This window comes from Cololabis saira, chromosome 8, assembly GCF_033807715.1.
Source record: "Cololabis saira isolate AMF1-May2022 chromosome 8, fColSai1.1, whole genome shotgun sequence".
In the NCBI taxonomy this organism is placed as follows: Eukaryota; Metazoa; Chordata; class Actinopteri; order Beloniformes; family Belonidae; genus Cololabis; species Cololabis saira.
In genome coordinates this window covers 10,516,445-10,536,660 of record NC_084594.1, presented here as the reverse complement: position 1 = coordinate 10,536,660, position 20,216 = coordinate 10,516,445, and the positions used below count along the sequence as shown (strand labels likewise).

Below are 20,216 nucleotides of genomic sequence, written 5' to 3'. Positions count from 1 at the left end.
CAGCAACGACGGAGCTTTGCCAAGCTCCAAGTTAAATATCTATCTGATGTTAATGAGAACAGGGACACAGAATACAAGGCTTTTTGGCAAAAGAAATCTTCAGCCAGGTGTCAAAGTGTCAGTTTTGATGTGGTCTATAAGTGAATTAGTAACAACAGATGAAGCTACAAGATGTGTCAGTACCATTGTGTACTGCTGGGGAGGAGAAACTGGCAGGAGAACCTGGGGGCAGGAAGGGCTGGAGTAGGAGACAGGCTGAGAGGGCTGCAGAGACGCCACCGGCTATCCACACCAGAAACACGGAGGAAGTCAAAAAGAAGAGCATGAAGAGTGAAGCATGGCAGTGAGAAGTGAGAGGAAGATGAAAAGAAGGGAGGAAAGAGAAATTAAGACAAAAAAATGTGGGTTAGAACACAATGTAAAAGTTGTTAATGAGCAGAAAGGACAGAAACTGAGATCATGCGTAGCTTTTAAACAAACAAATACAACTTGTGCATAAAATGAAATGCATTAACCATGATTTAAAGACTAGAAAGGAAAGAAAATGTTTTCCATTAGAAAAATGGCTAGGGACCACTAAATGCTACATGTTCTCCTTGTATTTGATTAGATTGCAGCCTCTGGGGCTTCAATAATGAATAGCCACTTTCCTAATGCAGACATTCAGGTTTTCACTCAAGGTAGTTCCTCTTTAATTTCAAACTCTTTCATTGTTAATGATGTGGTTGGTAGTAGGGCTGGGCGATATATCGAGATTTTAATATATATCGATATATTTTCAAACACGATATTGTACGAGACAATATCCTTTATATCGAAAACATTTTTTTTATGATTTTGAGCTTTTGAGCTTATTTTGTGACAAATTGACTTGAATGTTTTATTTGAGATTTGCACAAATGTTTTGTTATTTGCACAACTGTCAACCTCAGTGGAAAAGTCTGCCTGTTACTGTCTACATTGTATTAATTGCACAGTGTATTTTAATTTAATTGTCATGCAGGAAAGGGATATTTGTTTTATTTTATTCAAGAAGCATTTTTATTCTATATATGTAGGCAGTTTATTTTTATTTCATTTGTTTTATACATTTTGATATTGTGCAGACCTCTGTTAATAAAGGAACCTGTGTGACATTTGGCACGAGGCTTTGTATCAAAACTGACTGTTTTTTTAAGGGTTTGCCTCAGAAAAAAATGAAGCTAACAGATGCTATGCTATAATGCTTTGGGGGAAACCCCAATTATGGCACAGAAAAAATATCGATATATATCGAGTATCGCCATTCAGCTAGAAAATATCGAGATATGACTTTTGGTCCATATCGCCCAGCCCTAGTTGGTAGGTTAGTGTTTGTCAGGTTCTTACCTGAGCAATCATGTGGTTGCCGATGGCGTGCTGCTGCGGGGTGGGTAGCAGGGCGGTCTGAGGCGGAGCCTGCGGCTGCGGCTGCTGAGACGGACATGGAAGCAGACTACGGCTGGACTGGGAGGCTGCAGGAAGAGGACACGCATCAGGACTGATGAGGGGCAAACCTGGTGATGGAGGGGAAGAAAAAAAAAACAAACACCTTTAGATCAGGGGTGTCAAACTCATTTTGCTTTGCTTTTGCGGATTTCACCAATTTTTTTCTCGCGGGCCGCACGCTCAAAATAACAAAAACGGTGCAAAAAATGTTTTTTCTAATTCTTTTTTTTAACTATTGTTATCTAATCCAATATCAGTTTAGTTAATTTTAAAGGAAATATGCACTTTGCTTCAGGATCTTTTCTTGAAATTTCTCTTTTTTTTTCAAATTATGTAAGATACTTTTAATATCATCTTACAAAGATAAACAGAAACAAGTACGTTTTTTTTATATTTCGCTTTTTATAGGAAATTTAATTAAAAGCAAAATCTTTCTTATTACATCCGAGAGTGTTTCTTTGTGATTTAGAGATTTTTCCAGTACAATTAAGTGTATTTATATTTAAAAATTGGCGCGGATATTTACGCCAGTGTGCCGAAAAAGTCAGCACTTCTCTTTTAACTGTTTTACTTTGTCACTATCCTCGTATTCAAAACTGAAATTCTCTGAATAAATATCTTCTATCATCTTTTTTAGCAGTCATGTTTTTCCTGCGAAAATATATAATAGTAGTCAGTTAATAAGAATAAACGACCGTCTACAAAGAAATAAAATCGGCAAATGCATTCTAGAAAACTGAAAAAATGTCGAAAACTGCTGTCTTTGTGGAATAACGATGGATTTGTAGAAGAAATATATTATCGGATATGCTGCGATGCATGGCAATTATTTATGCCTTCCTTTTTAGTAAATTAACATTTCATCAGACATAGCAGCTCCAGATGGAAAAAAAAAATAAAAGACTGAAAGAGAAAACTGCTTCTAAGAACAATAATGCTCATGACCACTAGGTAGTGAACTCTGTTCATTTTGGAGTTAAACATGCAGACTGTGTGAATAAGTAATTTGTACATACTTCACACCCGTCAGATATGGGCCAGTATTTAGTAATTGCTAGTTTCAGGTCATCAATCAGAGTACCTTTTTGGTTGCGGTTGCACGGGAGTGGAACTCATACAATCAGAGCTATTGTCATTTATCATCTATTTAAAAAAACAATTAAAGAATTGGTTCACAACAAATCAGACCTGTCAACATTTTGAATAAGTACTTTCTAATTCCACCTTGTGGCCACCTGTGTTTTTCCATCAATATGAAGGTTTAATTTAGTTTTAATTATTTCTTACTTTTTATGATAATTGTGTTGTACTTTCCTTGTTTCGTATTTATTCGACACATTTGTGTAGTTAAGTCATTTGAACCTTGTTTGTATAGCCTTACTTTATTTTTAGCAAGAAAAGATACCATTACTAAAACCTTTTCAAAGAGCCTAAGGTGAGTTACTAATGTTGTTTTCCTGAAATGAAAAGTGAAAAATGAAAATGAAAAATTACGACAGCCCTTTTGAATTTGCAGGCTTTCAGAAAAACCTTTTAAAAGACTCTGATTTCCAAATTAAATACTCTATAAAAAGGTTTACTCAAAAGAAAAACAAATTCATTGTCATTTTGTCCATCGGGGTGCATAGATGACTTTGGCTCTCTAAAGCAAACACTACAACTGTTAAAAGAGAAAAAATACAAAACAGTTAATGTTTATAAAACAGAAAAAAGACATAGCTTCATGTTCATGGGTTAGAGTGAAGGTCCTTATAGTCAGGGTTTGTGTTTATACAGAACTCCACAATGGCAATACGTCACACCTAGAGCGATACACAGGTAGCAGTTTATATGACTTTGAAGAATCACATTTTTTTGTAAAAAAAAAAAACCAACAATTTTATTAAAACTGCATGCTAGCCTTACTGGCATTTACTAGAAACCTAACTGCCTCTCCTTTTTCTTTCAGTCCTTACCAGACCGAGAGCCTTTGCAGCTTCCTTGTGATCCTTTGTTGCTGCCAAGGCTATCCCCTCTTGTGAGGATGGAAATGCCGGAGAAACTGCTGGCCTTGGTGACTGGTGGCCGTAGGGTCCGGTTGGAACTGTCTGAGTCTGTGCTGCTCCAGGGCCGCGGCTCCAGGCACTTCATGTCACTATCTGTGCTGCTTTGACGACTGCTAGACGCACGGCTAGAGCTTTCACGGTTCCCTCTGAGAAACAAAATAACAGAAAAAAATATAAGATTGCATGACAAAGAAAATATTCCAATGGGTTGAAACTAGGGGTGTAACGATACACTAATCTCACGATACGGTACGATACACGATATTGAGCTCACGATAACGATATGATATCATAGCAGTATTTTTTGAACAACCTTGAATGAGGAACATATGACTGGAAAAAATTGTCTTTTATTTGAAAGACACAAAATACAAAACAATACTGTGCGTTTGCCCTATTGTTACAGTTTGTAATGCTTTATAACTGTTTAAGTTTTAAAGAGAAAGCCAGGCCAACCATTTTCCACAAACTGAACTAAAAGTAAATGTCAGGTTTGCATTATGCATCTTCAGTTTCATACAAGTACAAATATTTAACCACAAACTGAATAGTTTCTCTCATGTATGATTTGACTTTTTTCTTTTCCAGAAATGTAACAACTAAAATTAAATAAATAAGTAAAAGTAAATAAATACATACAATTTTACATCATAAAAAAGATTGATTCATGCTCACCTTATAAGTGTAAGAGGAGATTTATTTTTGTTAAGAAGGTTATTTTGGTAATTCAGGGTTCATTATTTTATGAATATATTCTTTATATTCTGATGTAAATCAGGGACTATAATGAAACTAGTCAGTTTATCTGTAGTGATTAGTCTGTTTTAGATTGGGCAGAGTGATACGCCACAGTACGGCACTAGGTGCTGTGTTGATGTTCTAAAATCCTACACTGTTGAGCGGACATTAAAGTACACTCGAACTCGGAAGAAGTTGCCCCCGTGTTTATCCTACTCACGACCCGAAAAGGGTTTAATTTAATAAGGTGAGGCTTAACTGTACACCAGCCTTACATAAGTAAAGGTTCAGAGCTCAAAACGGGACCGCAAAACGGTACTAGTTTCTTCTGAGCGGAGTGAGATTTTGGTCTGCGGGTCGAGGCGCGGTCGGCACACACGGTCGGATGCGCGTTACTAGTCAACACAATAGATTAATATTAATAACTCAATATCGCGATACAGTTTGTCACCTCCACGACACGTATTGTGATGTTTTTGTATCGCGAAATTTCGTGGCACGATATATTGTTACACCCCTAGTTGAAACAGAGATTAGTGGGAGAAAGCTGTTAGGTAAAGGGAGACGTAGAGGTTGCAAGTGAGAAGTACTTGCAAATAACAGAGAAAAGAAGTAGAACAGACAGTCAGAGGAAGAGAAAGAAATGTACAGGGGCAGGATGAAGAATAAATATAAAGTATAATGTGCATATGGAACATATTTGAAGCAGAGTGATGTGAAAATTAAAATAAAAAGTTAACAAGAGAAGGAAACAGAGGAGCAAGAACAGGAGCCGACAGCAGAGTAAGGTCATCAAGTAAAGTACACATTTCAACAGGGTTCGGGTAAAGCATTCAACAAAGATGCACGTCGCTTGTTTAGTGTAATGACGATACAAATGCAGGCAACATATCAACAAAATTATCTCTAATCTTAAACAGACAACCACACATACATCCACACCCACAAACCCATCCATATAGGAAACAAACATGCATAGGAAAAAGATGCTCCAAACAGCAGCAAGAGTTTAGGGGATTATCCAGTGACACCAAATGAAACAAACTATGTAAGATCATGGACATATTTCAGATAAAGAATACTAAAAAAAAAAAAAATGGTTACTTGCAACGTGTATTTAACACTTACAGACAAAAACAAATATTAAATAAATAATTAGTTCTACTTAATAAAAGACAAATAAGGCACAAGTACACACTTTTTAATTAACATCAAGTATAGATGAACATTAAGCAACAAAAGGTACATCACCACTCAGACTCGCACACATTAAATCACACTCTATATTACTTTTCCTCTACACACTCAGCGTATTGTTGTGATGCTGTCCCCTGAGGTTGAGAGTACAAGAAAACCATCCATCACATTGTGAGAGCAACCAGCACTCTCAAAAACACTGATCGTAACAAGTGAATAGCTGGACTCTGACAGTGATTTAGTAAAATTACTGTTGCGTTTTAACATTATATATATTGCGACTGTGGTTGACTACCCATAACACAAATTGAATTTAAAAGAATAAGAAAGCTGCTTTTCAGACGAAGCTGAAAGCAGAAGGCTTAGCGGACCTACATTAAATATTCAGGACATATTACAGAATCACCATAACAAAAACAGCAACAAGGGTTGTAAAAGTCTACTAATATGAAGTAGTGTTTAATGGTGGCTACTGCTTATAAATATTTCAGGGAGCCTGTAATTAATGGACGATCTATTTTGAGGCCTCTCTGCACAGCCTATTTTAAGGAAGGGTGGGTGCAATGAAATTCTCCAAGCAGGCAGGCGCACACTTGTGTTGTTATACAGACATACATGATAGCAGGATGAGCAAAAGGAGGGGAAAAAAATGTAAAAAATGGATTTGGGTGTTGATCACATGACATTTCTTCTCCACTGTATTCTCTTGTTTTTAGGTGCTTCTATCCCTTCGGATTTTCATTAGATGTTAACCAAAATAACTATCAGTCAAGGGGTGAATGTGAGATTCCAATCACATATTGTCCATTCAGAAGGAAGTATTTCCTTTTAAAAGAATCATTACAGTAATTTCAGATGAAAATGTAATCATCAATCATCATTTTTACAAGCAGTGTGGGGGGTGGGGGTGGAGAAGAGAGTCAGGATGACAGTCAGATTCCAAATCAGAAGGAAAAATGCCAGTTCTGGATCTGCTCTTAATTCTCACTAGGGTCTTGGAGGAGGTATGGGACACTAGTAGGGCTGGGTATCGATTCAAATGTCAAGAATCGATTCGATTCCGATTCTTAATATTCAGAATTTATTATCATGATTCGATTCGATCCGATATTGATTTGGCTTAGTGTTATTTAAAATGTTTTTTGAGCTGTAGCCTGAATTATATGACTGTAAAATAACTAGTGAAATAATGATTTCACAATAATTATTGTGAAATAATAAAGAAATAAATAACTCAAACAGGCCTTTCAATATCCATTTAAAGTGCAAAAAAGAAAGAAATTGCAACAGTTCATGCAGTAAACAAATAATTTTATCTTATCTAATTACTTATCTATCACCACGCACACATATTGCCATGAAGCACCTGGCATTTTTCAGAAGTGTCATGACAAACTGTGTGTCCGACTACTGAGATTAAAGTTCACCTGGCTAAAATGATGGAGAAAAAAAAAAAAAAAAAATCGATCTTTAGACATAAGAATCGATTTTTATGAATTAATATGAGATCGATTTAGAATCAGAAAATCGATTTTTTCAACACAGGCCTAGACACTAGGTCTGTCTTTGCAGGCCATCCCTTCACAAATTGAGGAAGGGGAGGAAAGAGCCAATCAGAGTGGCAGGCAGTCCGGTGTGGCACCCCTATGAGATTGTGGACATAAGTGGATGAAATGAACTTCCACTGTAGGGACTCTCAGAGATGTGGCAAGAAGCTGCAGCAACGTTCAGGAGATACTCAGTCACTGCACATCTTTACTAAGAGGAGTCAGTTAAGGTTGTATGGGCAACTGTTTAGGATGTCCCCCGGATCCCTCCCTTGGTGATTTTTTTTTCCAAACAGACGTCCCAAAACATCAATAGGGTCATGCTGGAAATATTTCATCTCTCTAACACCTCAGCATCCCACTGAAGAGATAGAAGAGGTGGCTGGGTAGGGGGGGGGTCTGGTCAGGCTGCTGCCCCCGAGACTCACACTTGGGTAAGTGGAAGATGATGGATGGATCAATTTCAAATGTTTCACATTACTCGAACACATGAAATATTACTATGTTTTGTACATCTTTGCGGAAAACGGAAAAGAAAACACCCCTGCTTTTAACCCATCACTAGTTACACTAGGAGCAGACATTATATATATATATATATATATATATATATATATATACACACACACACACACACACACACACATACATATACATACACAAACACACACACTTCATCTGAAAATCTTAGTAATTTGATAACAGATTGGTAGTTAATAAAAATCATGCAATTTGATTCAGATATCGCAATGTCTAAAATGTGAAGATTTGATGTTCTTCCAGTGTACGCTTGAGTAAACTAAGTGAATATATGAACCAAAATATATATACAGTAATCCCTCGTTTTTCACGGGGGTTACGTTCCAAAAAGAACCCGTGATAGGTGAAATCCGTGAAGTAGCAACCTTTATTTTTATTTTACAATTACACGGCTTCAAATTGCCGAGATCAGCACCGCCCCACCGCAACCCGAGTAATTGGATTTGAACGGGAGAATCGGTGCAGAAAGTTTTGTCAACATTATGGGTTTTGGAGAAAATTTGCAAACTTAAATTTGGCAAGCTGTTTAACATACATGTACAGTAGCCTACATATTAAACCGTAACGTTATTGACACACAGGAAGTGAAGAAGCAAGGAGACTTTTTAGCCAATCAGAATGCAGAACACGATGCAAATCTGTGAAGCAGCGAAACCGTGGAAGGTGAACAGCGTTATAGCGAGGGATTAGTGTATATATATTTTTTTATTGGAAACAAAGGTTTTTGATATTACGGACACACATCAGTGTTTGTGAAACTGTATAAGAGACCATTAGTGAATGATCACTTGTTGCACTCAATCTGGGGGCTGATGGGCTGATCTTCAACAGGGCTAGTGTCGTGCCACTGCTCGGCAATATTAAGTACTTACTGTAAGTGGTCAGTGAAAGGATAAACCAAAATAGCAGACGTGGTGTTATAGGATGTGCACAAACAAGCCTGATCTTTGGTGGCTTCTCCTTGCAGATTAAAGATCTTAAAAGGATTTTCAACTAGCATCTTGCTGCCAGACATTGTGTGCGCTGTGACTGGTCACAACAGTCATGGATGGAGAACATTTTCATGGATGCAATGTTGAATTTCGGAAAGTCCCAGAGGAAAGATAAACGTGTGACAGCTGTTTAATCAATCTTCTGACCAAACATAGCCTGGGACAAAATCCTGACAGTATAAGAATCCTAACTTACATGACCTAACTAACTGGAATGGAAGCAAGAAAAGATCAGAGACCCTGGTGCTACTTTGTGGGAGAAAATAAATAAATAAATAGGAAACATGCGGAATGAAATGTCACGAGGAAAGACACAAACCTTCTTATGTCAGCGCAAGCCTGGTCGTGACTACAGCTAGTGGAAAGTAGCACAATGAGTAAATTAATTAAAAAAGAAGAATTGCAGTTGTGTATTGTACCCAAAGGTTCAGGTGGCATCATCATTGCTAGTCTACATATAAACATGATGCTGTGCCCTACTTTATGTGGTCTATGCTCCAAATCTAAGACTGAAAAATCTTCGCCTGTTTTTCATTTTATCTTTGGGTTTTAGTGAATAGTCTAAAACAGAGGGCAACATAAATGCCAAAGTTCTTGGAAATTCTGTTGACTGTTTTACTATTTGATGATAACTCATAAATTAAAACATTCATAAAATTAAGCAACTAATTAACAATGAAAATAAGCATAAATTCAGCCTATTAGCACTGATATTTTAAATTACCGTATTTTCTGGACTATAAGCTGCTACTTTTTTCATAAGTTTTCAACCATGCAGCTTATACAAAGGTGCGGCTATTCTGTGGATTTTTCTTCCACCACTCAGGGTGCTCTACCCGGAGTTAGAATCAAAACTAAGACAAAATAAATGCAAAGAAGAATTCGCTACTTCTTCTTTAGCAGATAGAAGTAGGTAGAAGCAGATTTCAAACAGATAAATAATAAATACCGGTTATTTTCTCTTGGTTCTGTCCCGTTTTAATCAGCAAAGTTGCTGCCGTGTTAAAAGACTCTGTTAGGAAAGGATCTGTTTAGGTACAAACATGTACATCATTTACAGTTCAAAATTCTTCTGTGCATGTAGTAAATATCTAATCATCTAATCTAATCAACATAAATATCTGCGGCCTGCATATCTGTTTTTAAATAGAGCGGATGCGGCTTGTATGCAGGTGCGGCTTGTATATCTTTTTTTTATTATTATTATTATTTTTTTTAAAAGAGCGGATGCGGCTTATGTGCAGGTGCAGCTTATAGTCCAGAAAATACGGTATCTATTATTCTTCGGCCAGCTTAATTGTGAGTTACATCATGTTAATGATAGAGTTATGTTATGTTCATCCTATTCTACTGAAATTGCATGTATTTACTATAAATGTATGTACCTTTATGTATCTCTATGCATCTAAGTTAATATAAAAAAAAATAATAACAAAGTCATCCATAAAACAAACAGGTTACTGTGAAAGTGATGCAGTTACTTAAATTAAAATGTAGTTAATGGTGGATGGATGAACGGACGGGGAAGCGGGTCAATCAATCACCAATGAAACCACAAAGCAGCCATGCAGGGGTCACTGGAAGCCCCAAGGTGCAATGCTGGTATAGCCATTAATCAGCCGACTCTGCCAAGCAAAGATAACCACCACAAGTCATCACTTTCATCACCAAGCCATTTTTAAAAATGAGCATGGCAACACAAGGGTCAGTCAGCAGTACCCAGTACCTAAAGATCTGCCTCCTCTTTTGAGAGCTAGAGCAGTAGCCCTCAGTGGAAAGTCTGTTGGTGTTAACATTAGGAAGAAATGTTTGGGTTACAAGTCTGGACTGAAGAACACCAGCGGGTGTAAAGAAACATGAGCTTACAAAAAAAGAAAAAGGGGGGACTATGAGAGACATTAGAAAATGTTTACCAGTAAGAAGAAAGTGGGAAAATAAAACACACAAGGCAGAAAATAACTTTTGAGAAGCCCACACCTCTCATCTCTCTCAGCATATCATCTCCTAATCAATTAAGCTAAATGGTCACAGGGATGGAGAATGAACACAACTGACATGTGAGAAAACTGTTTCCTAGAAAAAAGAAAGAAATGCTACACCAAATCTTTCTGAAAGAGATTACAGCATGTGTATATATAAAAATCTGGCAAGAAAACTTTGACAATGCTTAATAATCATCTGCTTGAAAATTATAATTTAAAAATCAGCTATTAAATGTAAATTCTCATTTACTAGCAAATTAAAAAGAAAAAAGAAAAGAAAACTTTGCCAGGGATGTCAGATTTATATCATCCAAATGTATACAGTCACATTTAGTATATGTTAGGGCCTACAGGTACCTAGCTATCTTAACGGAAACCTAAAAGGCAAACTATATCAGTAAATGGAGAGGTTGCAACGACTGAGTCTTAGGAATCACACACACTAAAGTATCCAGGAGATCACATAATCTTACCTGTTGTCATTGATGTAGCCATTTTGAGAGGACTGCAAGAAAAAGGACACCTGCACATTATGAAATGGAAAATTATTTTAGGAGAATTCAGGTTTGTATTTTTTTTCTTTTCATATTTCAGAAACTTTCAAGTTTAGACATACTGTATATGTATTCAGAATGTGCTATGTCACTTAAAGCAGTGGCGGCCAATATGAGATTTAAGAACCCCCTCAATAAATGAATGAATGATTAATTTTTAGGTACAAAATCACTTCTGCAAATTTAATAGTGCTACATATTTCTACTCTTCTCTTTTACCGAAAAAATGTCTAAGACGACGAAAATCCCTCTGAATAAATTGTGCATATTTTACAGATATCTTTAGTGTGCTATTTGCATTTTGAGACTGCTTCATATCAAAGTAACAAGCAAAACCTAGTAATTTTGTCCCACTCAAACATACCAATCAAAAGTAGACAGAAACCACATCTAATAGACACTAAATACCTTGTAATCTGATTTGAATCTGTCCTAAAAAGTATTTGCAACCCTGTTCAGGTTCAATACTTACTTCCCGTGCAAAGATCCGGTCTCGTACCCGCTGATACTCTTCCTCTCGCTCTTCTATGGACTTGCTACGCCGCCCGTCCTGCAGTGGCACACGAATCTAACATTTATGAAAACAAACAACCTAAAGTTAGGCAATCAATCTGAAATATCTTATCAAACACAATGTTCCCATCAATACATGCACTCACGGTTAACTCTGCTATGGAAAAAAGTGACAATCTGTATATTATAAAAGCATTAACACGTCAGGAACCATAGATGTCTGACATCTATGGCAGAACATCTTTGACACCATCCTCATGGACAAGCATTGTGCTATTGTTATCCCAGTAACAACTTTTTATTTTTTTCCTGAATAGTCTATGTTTTATTGTCTTTATTGTGCATTCTGCTTGACCTGGAGTGTCATTAAAAAGGCACCTGCGAATAAAATGTATTATTTAGAGAAATGTTCCATGAAGTCTGCTTATAGGAGCAGTATCCTTTTACATAAAACATATTTTATATATTTTCTTTATTTCAATCGTTAAGAGTATTAGGGATGTGGTTAAAAGTAGAAATGTTTTTCTAATTTCCACAAGTTGGACATATTTTTCTAAAACACCTTTTTGAGTTTCAAAACCAGAATTTGGAACATCCCACAAAACTATTGTGTTTATAAAACATCATGTATGGTAAGAAAAAAACAAAAAAAAAACCTGAGAAACAAAATCCAGAATCCAAAAAGAAAAAAAACAAAAAAAAAACAGAATCTATAACCAAGAAATCAATATATAAAATAATAAAATGTGTCCTTTTGATGTTTTCTACACCATTAACCACTTCTCTGTTTCGCTTTTCTTTCTCTCACTCTCAGTTCTAAAAATGTTTTGCATTCAGAATCTATACCTGAGAGAGGCAGAGCAGCACCGAGCAGTTCAGTGACCACTGAACGACGGAGCACTATTCGCACGCACAAAACTTGCTGTTTAAATGATGGTTAACTAGTGCATTGATCCTCCACTTTTTCTGGGCAAAGCTTTTCACAGTTTTTTTGTTTCCAGCTCAATTTGATCTTAACACAGGGGCACACACACTATGTACTGCTGGACACCTAACACCATGATTCCTTCAAGGAGGCTTATTAACTGAGCACACACTTTCAGTAAAGGCTCCACATAACCATCAACCTCCAATTACATCAAAACTGTTACCAGCAGAGTCTCAAGGGAGAATCTCTTCAGAACTGACACATCATGACTGACCCCCATGATCAGAAATTGTACATAATTGTGAATAATTATGTACATTTTATTTTGAGGTATTGAGTGGTGAAAACCAGCCTACCTGATTATCGTCTTTGTCCATACTAGCATCATCTCGCTTAAGAATGAATTTCTTTTGGAAGTCCATGTTACGTTCATCCTTGATGTGTTCTGAGAACCTTTGTTCTGGGCTGTTGAAAAAAATTGAAAAAAGGAGGGAATTTTAAAAAAGCTTTGCAAAATTGAAAATAATTTTGTCAGAAGTCATGACGAAACGTTTCACGGTGAATATAAAAATATGTCTGAAGATCAAATCTTAACACATTTTGTTTGCTTTACTCCGTTTTATAACCTTAACGTGTTAAAACCTAATTGAATTGAAAGATGTCTAAAAGTTATCCTTTTTATACTTTAACTTCAATTGTTTGAAAACAAAAGCTGTAAAAGTAATTTTTACTTCAATGTTCTGTCACAACTGGCGTAGGAAGGTTAAAAATCCTGAATCTTTGAATAGTCGCCGTTTCTTTTGTTTTCATCATCAGCCCTTCAAATCTTACCAACTACTGTTTTTAAGTATAACACAATTTGTTGATATGTCCTTCTCAACGATATCTGTACAGTTCATTTATTGTCATTCATTTAAATTGCACCTAATATTCCATACCACTACAAACTTGGCCAGTAGATTTTAATAAAAACTCCTAATATTTAAAAGCATTAACCAGGATGATTTCTCTTCTCCTATTTTTGCAATACACTTCTACCAGGATGTTAAACATGAAAATACATTATATATGAACAGAGATAAACTGATAAAACAAGACAAAATGCAAGAGATGTTGAAACGGCTCATGTTTTGCACAGCCTGAATGCTACATGTCAAGAAATTAAACACACATGCGTGTGTTGCCCGTCTTGTTGATGATGACAGCCTTGCCCGTCTGATCCACATTGTGGTCCATGCCGAAATAGGCCGCCACGCGGTGCAGCAGCATTCGATGATAAGAAGTCATCTGAGGAAACTTTTTATACTGGTTACTGCAAGTGGCACAAATGACAGAATTATGAGAAACATTGTTGGCAAAATAATGGAGCTCTGAGTTGTTTAAGATGATATCATCTTAACAATAACCTAGATAAAATTTTGTTTCTAAGTGAAACAAAGTCTAAGCAAAAAAAGTCAACCTCAAACTATCCCCATACAGAACAAATGTATCAACTACAACATATTTATCTCATGATCTATAAATAAGTAATGAATGGAGGGGGGCTAGATTTAAATAAAATGAAGCATTATGAAGACCATGGCTTACTTGTCATCGTTAATGAACTCCAGGATATCTTGTTCTAGTTTAAGCAGCATCATTCGATCCCTGGTGTGCCAAAGTGGGAAAGAGAGAGTGATCAGAGCTGGAACTAAATTGAAGTAACCTCCACCACCAATGAAATTAGTTCCTTCAAACATTTTCTAATGATGTTTTCCAAAGTTTGCCTTCTGTTGTTTATACACATATATTAATGCAATAATTTTATGATTTTAAGGAGACAAAAGAACAAGAAACCAAAAGTCAGGACTTGTAACTTACCCTTATGTCACTAATCAATTACGAAATTGAAGATTTTGGATTTATCAAAAACCCACATCAAATAAAAACTTTTAAATAATTTTAGATGATACTTCTCCAAAATTGCATACCATATCTAAATAACCTGGTTATACTAATACATATGTACATCAGTGACAACCTAACCTGCCAAATATATATATATCAATTATCGTAATTCTTCACTCATTACTGCGACTGTTCTTTGGTATTAATCTCATACCTGGGATTGTTTTTCAGTGTGTTGACCAAAAACTCATGCACATCTATGCCCGTGGAGTCAGTATATTCCTGACTGGAGTCTGTTAGAAGAAAGAAAAAAGGTTAAGAGAATAGATTTTCCAATTCTCACTCTTCTCAATTAAAAAAGTAAAACAAAGCGGACTGTATAGACATATGAGCATCCTAAAACGGTCATTCATCACACCATCAATGGCAATCTAGGTTGTTCAGGACGGATAAACATTAGCAGCGAATAACCAAAGACGAAAGCTGGCTGTTGTACTTTGCGCACCCACTCAAACACACATTCTTCAAGGGATCATTTCTGCCCTCCCATTTCCCACTTCACTAGACAGTCGTGCCATTTCATCTCTGCTCTCAGTATAATCACTCCTGAGGGGCCTCAAGGTGCAACAGTGAAGAGTAAGTAATTAAAACAAGTCGAGAGGGATCTCATTGCCTTTTTAAACAAATGATCTCAATCCTATGGCTTGTTGTATCATAAAATAATTTTACTAATACAGAACACTGCATGAAAAGTGTTACCGTTATTTAGGGTTACTGTATTTATATAAAGTAAAACATATGTATTGTTGTAATGACATGACCTAACTGTACACATGTGAACAATGAAATCCATTTATCAAAACTCATGAAGATGAGAGTAAAATAAATTAAAGGAATATTAAATCTTAGTAAAATATTCTTCTAAAAAAGGAAAAACAAAAAAACAGATTCACTAAAAACCATGTCCTATGACCTACAAAGTGTGAGGTGGTTATCTATCTGCAGACACGCCTTTTGCATTACATTGTTTCTTCTCATTTGCTGGGTACAGAATGGCCTTGGGCTGCAACCTTTGAACAAAACGTGATTAGGCATCCTCCTATCTTTGCTTTCTACCACTTTCTGAACTCTTTCTGCTGGACTTGTTTGTAGTGCTGGGGAGAAGGGCCTAATTTGAACTTAGTTTGAATTAAGTTCACACTTAGTATACATACAGTGTCTCAGAAAATTAGAGTACTGTGATAAAGTCCTTTATTTTCTGTAATGCAAAAATGTCATACATTCTGGATTCATTACAAATCAACTGAAATATTGCAAGCCTTTTATTATTTTAATATTATAAATATACAGCTTAAGAAAACTCAAATATCCTCAAAAAATTACAATATTCTGGGAATCTTAATCTTAAACTGTAAACCATAATCAGCGATATTAAAATAATAAAAGGCTTGCAATATTTCAGTTGATTTGTAATGAATCCAGAATGTATGACATTTTTTTTTTTTTTTTTAAATTGCATTACAGAAAATAAAGAACTTCATCACAATATTCTAATTTTCTGAGACCGTCCTGTATACCCGAGTCAAGCGTTCATTCTGTTCTCACAGGGATGAGCACTTGTGGAAAGGCACTGTGTATGAGACATTCTTTGATGTGAGAAAGACACGTGAAGGAGGAAAGTGATAGAAGAAAAACATAAATCTTGCACTCAGTCTTGTAGGAGTAAAGGGACACCTAATAAAGACCATATAAGTTACTGATAAGTTACTGTGCCCACAACAAGCACCACAAAGCTGGATCTTACCACGCGACAACATCTTTCTGGGAGTCTTGTCTTTCTTCTCCTTCTCCTCATTTTCATACTCGTCCTTTGAGGACTTTTCCTCCTCTTTGTCTGATGGACAGCTTATGTGAAGCTGGATGATATCCTAGAAGAATTGCAAACCATTACCATGAAAATAGATGCAATCATTTTTTTTTTTTTTAAGTAAACTCTTAGCCGTTCGTAATCATCGATTAAACATAAGCAGTTCTCTGAACAAACAATTGCAAGCTGGGCTGTCTCTGCAGAATAGAAACTACAGTAAGTATCGTGAAAATAGTCATGAAAGAGCAAAGTTACCGATTCTGGAGGTCCGTCGTTTGAGAATGGACCAGAGGACTCCTCACATACGGCCAAGCTTCGTACCAACTTTGGCAGTTTGGCATTGGACTGAAATGTGATGACACAAATATTATGCGTAAAACTAATTGTTAAAAAAAAAAAAATACTGAGGTAGAGTGGCGGGGGCTCTTCCCAGCTCTAAAATAAAGTGGTTCCTTCACCTGATGTGAATGAGGAAGAGGTGACCCTTTTTTACTGCGCCCCAAAGTTGTGCTGTGACTTCGTTTTTAAAAGGACAAACAAGAACTTTAATATGTTACATGGCCTTTCAAGATTGTAAAGCTCATTACCGTTATTTCAAAGTAACCTTGAAAGTCTATGTTCCATGATAAATAGAAGAGCTTTGCCATGTCTTTGTAAATCTACAGAATGTGGTTTTGTTGAAAGATGCACAGATATATCTTTAAAAAAATGTCTTAAAAGCAGCACATGTTGCTCGCAAACCTCAATGTACTTTTCTGCATTAATGGTGCCAATATAGAGGTGCAAATTAACTCTCCCAACTGATACGACCCAGCGCCTGGCTTTTGGACTTGTAATAGTGTAGATGGTGCTTTCTGTCTCTGCCCATTTCTTCCAGAGAAAAACAATCTGTAATACAAGTTCCCGACGTAGTATCTTGGGTTCAAAATAAATGCCAAAATACATTTCCACAGTGCTGTGTTATTGATTTTCATCTGCTCTTTCATATGATGCAAACATTTTCTAATTTGGGATTATTATTATTATTATGGAAACAAACACCAAGTTATAAAGTATAACCAGTGTTCTTTATTGTTTTATTCCCATAACTTTACTTAGATCATCAACATATTAACTCTCTAAAAAGATAAATGATTTTAAGACAATTTTGTTATGAAGGTAGTTCACTGTAGTTGATAGGACCATTCTCTTACGCAACAAACCAGCAAGCATTTTATAATTTAGGTGAATTTGGAAAACCATATTTGCCCGAGTTAGACATGAATAAAGAAACAAACCCATGTTCTCAAATAACTTACCTTGGGCCTTTTCCTGCCATGGCTGTGGTTAGGAGCCCGCTTCTGCAAGAAGAATGTATTAATCCTTTTAATAACAGGGTGCAAATTAATTGGACATAGGAAAATGAGTTTAGTATTTAACTAAATAGATTATGTTTACATATACACAATAACATTGCTAACAGTGAAGCTATAGATATTTTATGTTGTCCCTCGTTTAGCTACTCGACAAACAGAAAAAGACCCCAGGAGAGAATCTGTCCCAAATGGTAATTCAAGTCTGTGGTCCCGACTTTATTGCAGAATAGGGTGTAACGATACACTAATCTCAGGATACGGTACGATACACGATATTGAGGTCACGATAACTATACGATATTATAGCAGTATTGTTTTAACAACCTTGCATGAAGAACATATGACTAGAAAAAAATGTCTTTTATTTGAAAGACACAAAATACAAAACAATACTGTGCGTTTGCCCTATTGTTACAGTTTGTAGTCCTTTATAACTGTTTAAGTTTTAAAGAGAAAGCCAGGCCAACCATTTTCCACAAACTGAACTAAAAGTAAATGTCAGGTTTGCATTATGATCTTCAGTTTCATACAAGTAAAAATATTTAGCCACAAACTGAATAGTTTCTCTCATGTATGACTTGACTTTTTTCTGTTCCAGAAATTTAACAACTAAAATTAAATAAAAAAATAAAAGTAAATAAATACATACAATTTTACATCATAAAACATGCTCACCTTATAAGAGTAAGATATAAGAGATTTATTTTTGTTAACAAGGTTATTTTGGTAATTCAGGGTTCATTATTTTATAAATATATTATTTATATTCTGTAAATCAGGGACTGTAATGACACTAGTCAGTTTATATGTAGCGTTTAGTATGTTTTAGATTGGGCGGAGTGATACGCCACAGTACGGCACTAGGTGCTGTGTTGATGTTCTAAAATCCTACACTGTTGAGGGACATTAAAGTACACTGGAGCTCAGCAGAAGTTGTCTCCGTGTTTATCCTACTCACGACCCGAAAAAGGTTTAATTTAATAAAGGTAAGCCTTAACTCTACACCAGACTTAAAAGTTCAGAGCTCAAAACCATGCAAGAGTCCCGTGATCGGGACCACAAAACGGTACTAGTTTCTTCTGAGCGGAGTAAGATTTTGGTCCGCGGGTCGAGGCGTGGTCGGTACGCGCGGTCGGATGCACGTTGCTGGTCAACACAATAGATTAATATTAATAACCCAATATCACGATACAGTTTGTCACCTCCACGACACGTATCGTTTTTGTATCGCAAAATTTCGTGGCACGATATATTGTTACACCCCTATTGCAGAACATGTTCAATGGTCTTGAATATTTACTACAATTTAAAGTGCCACTTCCTCCTACCTGTGTATCCTGTGCAGAGCTTTCATCTGGATCCAGGCCCTCTCCTGTCCCTTCTTTGGTACCCTGTGGCTGAGGGGAGGTCTTGCCTCTACTGCAGGGATCGATAAGAGGCCCGCTCTCTCCCTCCTGCTGGATGTCCGTTGCCAGGCTCACTGACATCTTCTTAGGGGAGGGGGAGAGGGTGGGACTGGGGAGGGGGTTGGGTGGAGGACCCAACAGCAGCTGCAACAAAAGCAACATAAGATAGGACTGAAATTCCAGGCTCTGGCAGAACACCTGCAATATTTGCCAAGAAAAAAAGAAGAAACAAAACAAAAAAAATCAAAAGGAGAGTTAATTCTACACTATATACCTGTAGGCGGTACCAAATCTGTGCTGGAATCTTATAATAAGTCTGGATTGGAACCACACAGAAGGGTACGAAGATCCCACTAAGGCAGTGTACTAGGCTGGGTTGCAGCAAGGAGCGAGGGACAATCCATAGCAAGCTTTTACCTATGGGGTAGGGCTACAGGGATACAACACACCACAGAAAAAACTGTATAAAAATAACAGTTTACTCAGTGAAATGATTTCCATTTGCTGTACATGCCTGATAAACTGCTGGGGAACCTTTCTTTACTCTGCTCCATTCACTTAACATACCCAATATACAGTATGTTGCAATTGCTTTAGTGTAGTTTATGTTGCTTTCTTTCTCTACTTTTCCCATAGCAAATGTTTTGCCTTGGTTTGTATTAGGGCTGGGCGATATATCGAGATTTTAATATATATATATATATATAGATATATTTTCAAACGCGATATGGTACGAGACAATATCGTTTATATCGATTTTACCTTTTTTTTTATGATTTTGATATAGCTTATTTTGTGACAAATTGACTTGAATGTTTTATTTGAGATTTGCACAAATGTTTTGTTATTTGCACAACTGTCAACCTCAGTGGAAAAGTCTGCCTGTTACTGTCTACATTGTATTAATTGCACAGTGTATTTTAATTTAATTGTTATGCAGGAAAGGGATATTTGTTTTATTTTATTCAAGAAGCATTTTTATTCTATATATGCAGGCAGTTTATTTTTATTTCATTTGTTTTCTACATTTTGATATTGTGCAGACCTCTGTTAATAAAGGAACCTGTGTGACATTTGGCACGAGGCTTTGTATTAAAACTGACTGTTTTTTTAAGGGTTTGCCTCAGAAAAAAATGAAGCTAACAGAGATGCTATGCTATAATGCTTCAGGGGAAACCCCAATTATGGCACAGAAAAA

At 36.3% G+C, this 20,216-nt stretch overlaps 1 protein-coding gene across 14 annotated transcripts in view; it reads right to left on the bottom strand.

Annotated features, from left to right (window-relative positions):
- Nucleotides 1–20,216, bottom strand: part of LOC133448321 (R3H domain-containing protein 2) — a 66,098-nt gene that overhangs the window by 20,771 nt on the left and 25,111 nt on the right. For 2 of the 14 annotated variants that reach the window (XM_061726725.1, XM_061726727.1), the window contains exons 3-17: nucleotides 19,293–19,448; nucleotides 18,941–19,162; nucleotides 17,556–17,597; nucleotides 16,513–16,602; nucleotides 16,195–16,318; nucleotides 14,605–14,683; nucleotides 14,091–14,150; nucleotides 13,675–13,815; nucleotides 12,860–12,968; nucleotides 11,535–11,630; nucleotides 10,982–11,031; nucleotides 10,253–10,306; nucleotides 3,423–3,658; nucleotides 1,369–1,535; nucleotides 184–282 (exon numbers count right to left, since the gene is read on the bottom strand). In XM_061726725.1, the coding sequence (XP_061582709.1) occupies nucleotides 184–282; nucleotides 1,369–1,535; nucleotides 3,423–3,658; nucleotides 10,253–10,306; nucleotides 10,982–11,031; nucleotides 11,535–11,630; nucleotides 12,860–12,968; nucleotides 13,675–13,815; nucleotides 14,091–14,150; nucleotides 14,605–14,683; nucleotides 16,195–16,318; nucleotides 16,513–16,602; nucleotides 17,556–17,597; nucleotides 18,941–19,099 (1,506 nt within the window). In that variant the 5' untranslated portion in view covers nucleotides 19,100–19,162; nucleotides 19,293–19,448. Of the gene's footprint in view, nucleotides 1–183; nucleotides 283–1,368; nucleotides 1,536–3,422; nucleotides 3,659–8,845; nucleotides 8,882–10,252; nucleotides 10,307–10,981; nucleotides 11,032–11,534; nucleotides 11,631–12,859; nucleotides 12,969–13,674; nucleotides 13,816–14,090; nucleotides 14,151–14,604; nucleotides 14,684–16,194; nucleotides 16,319–16,512; nucleotides 16,603–17,555; nucleotides 17,598–18,940; nucleotides 19,163–19,292; nucleotides 19,449–20,216 lie in introns of all 14 variants that reach the window. The other 12 variants (XM_061726732.1, XM_061726731.1, XM_061726728.1 and 9 more) reach the window with 12 other exon arrangements.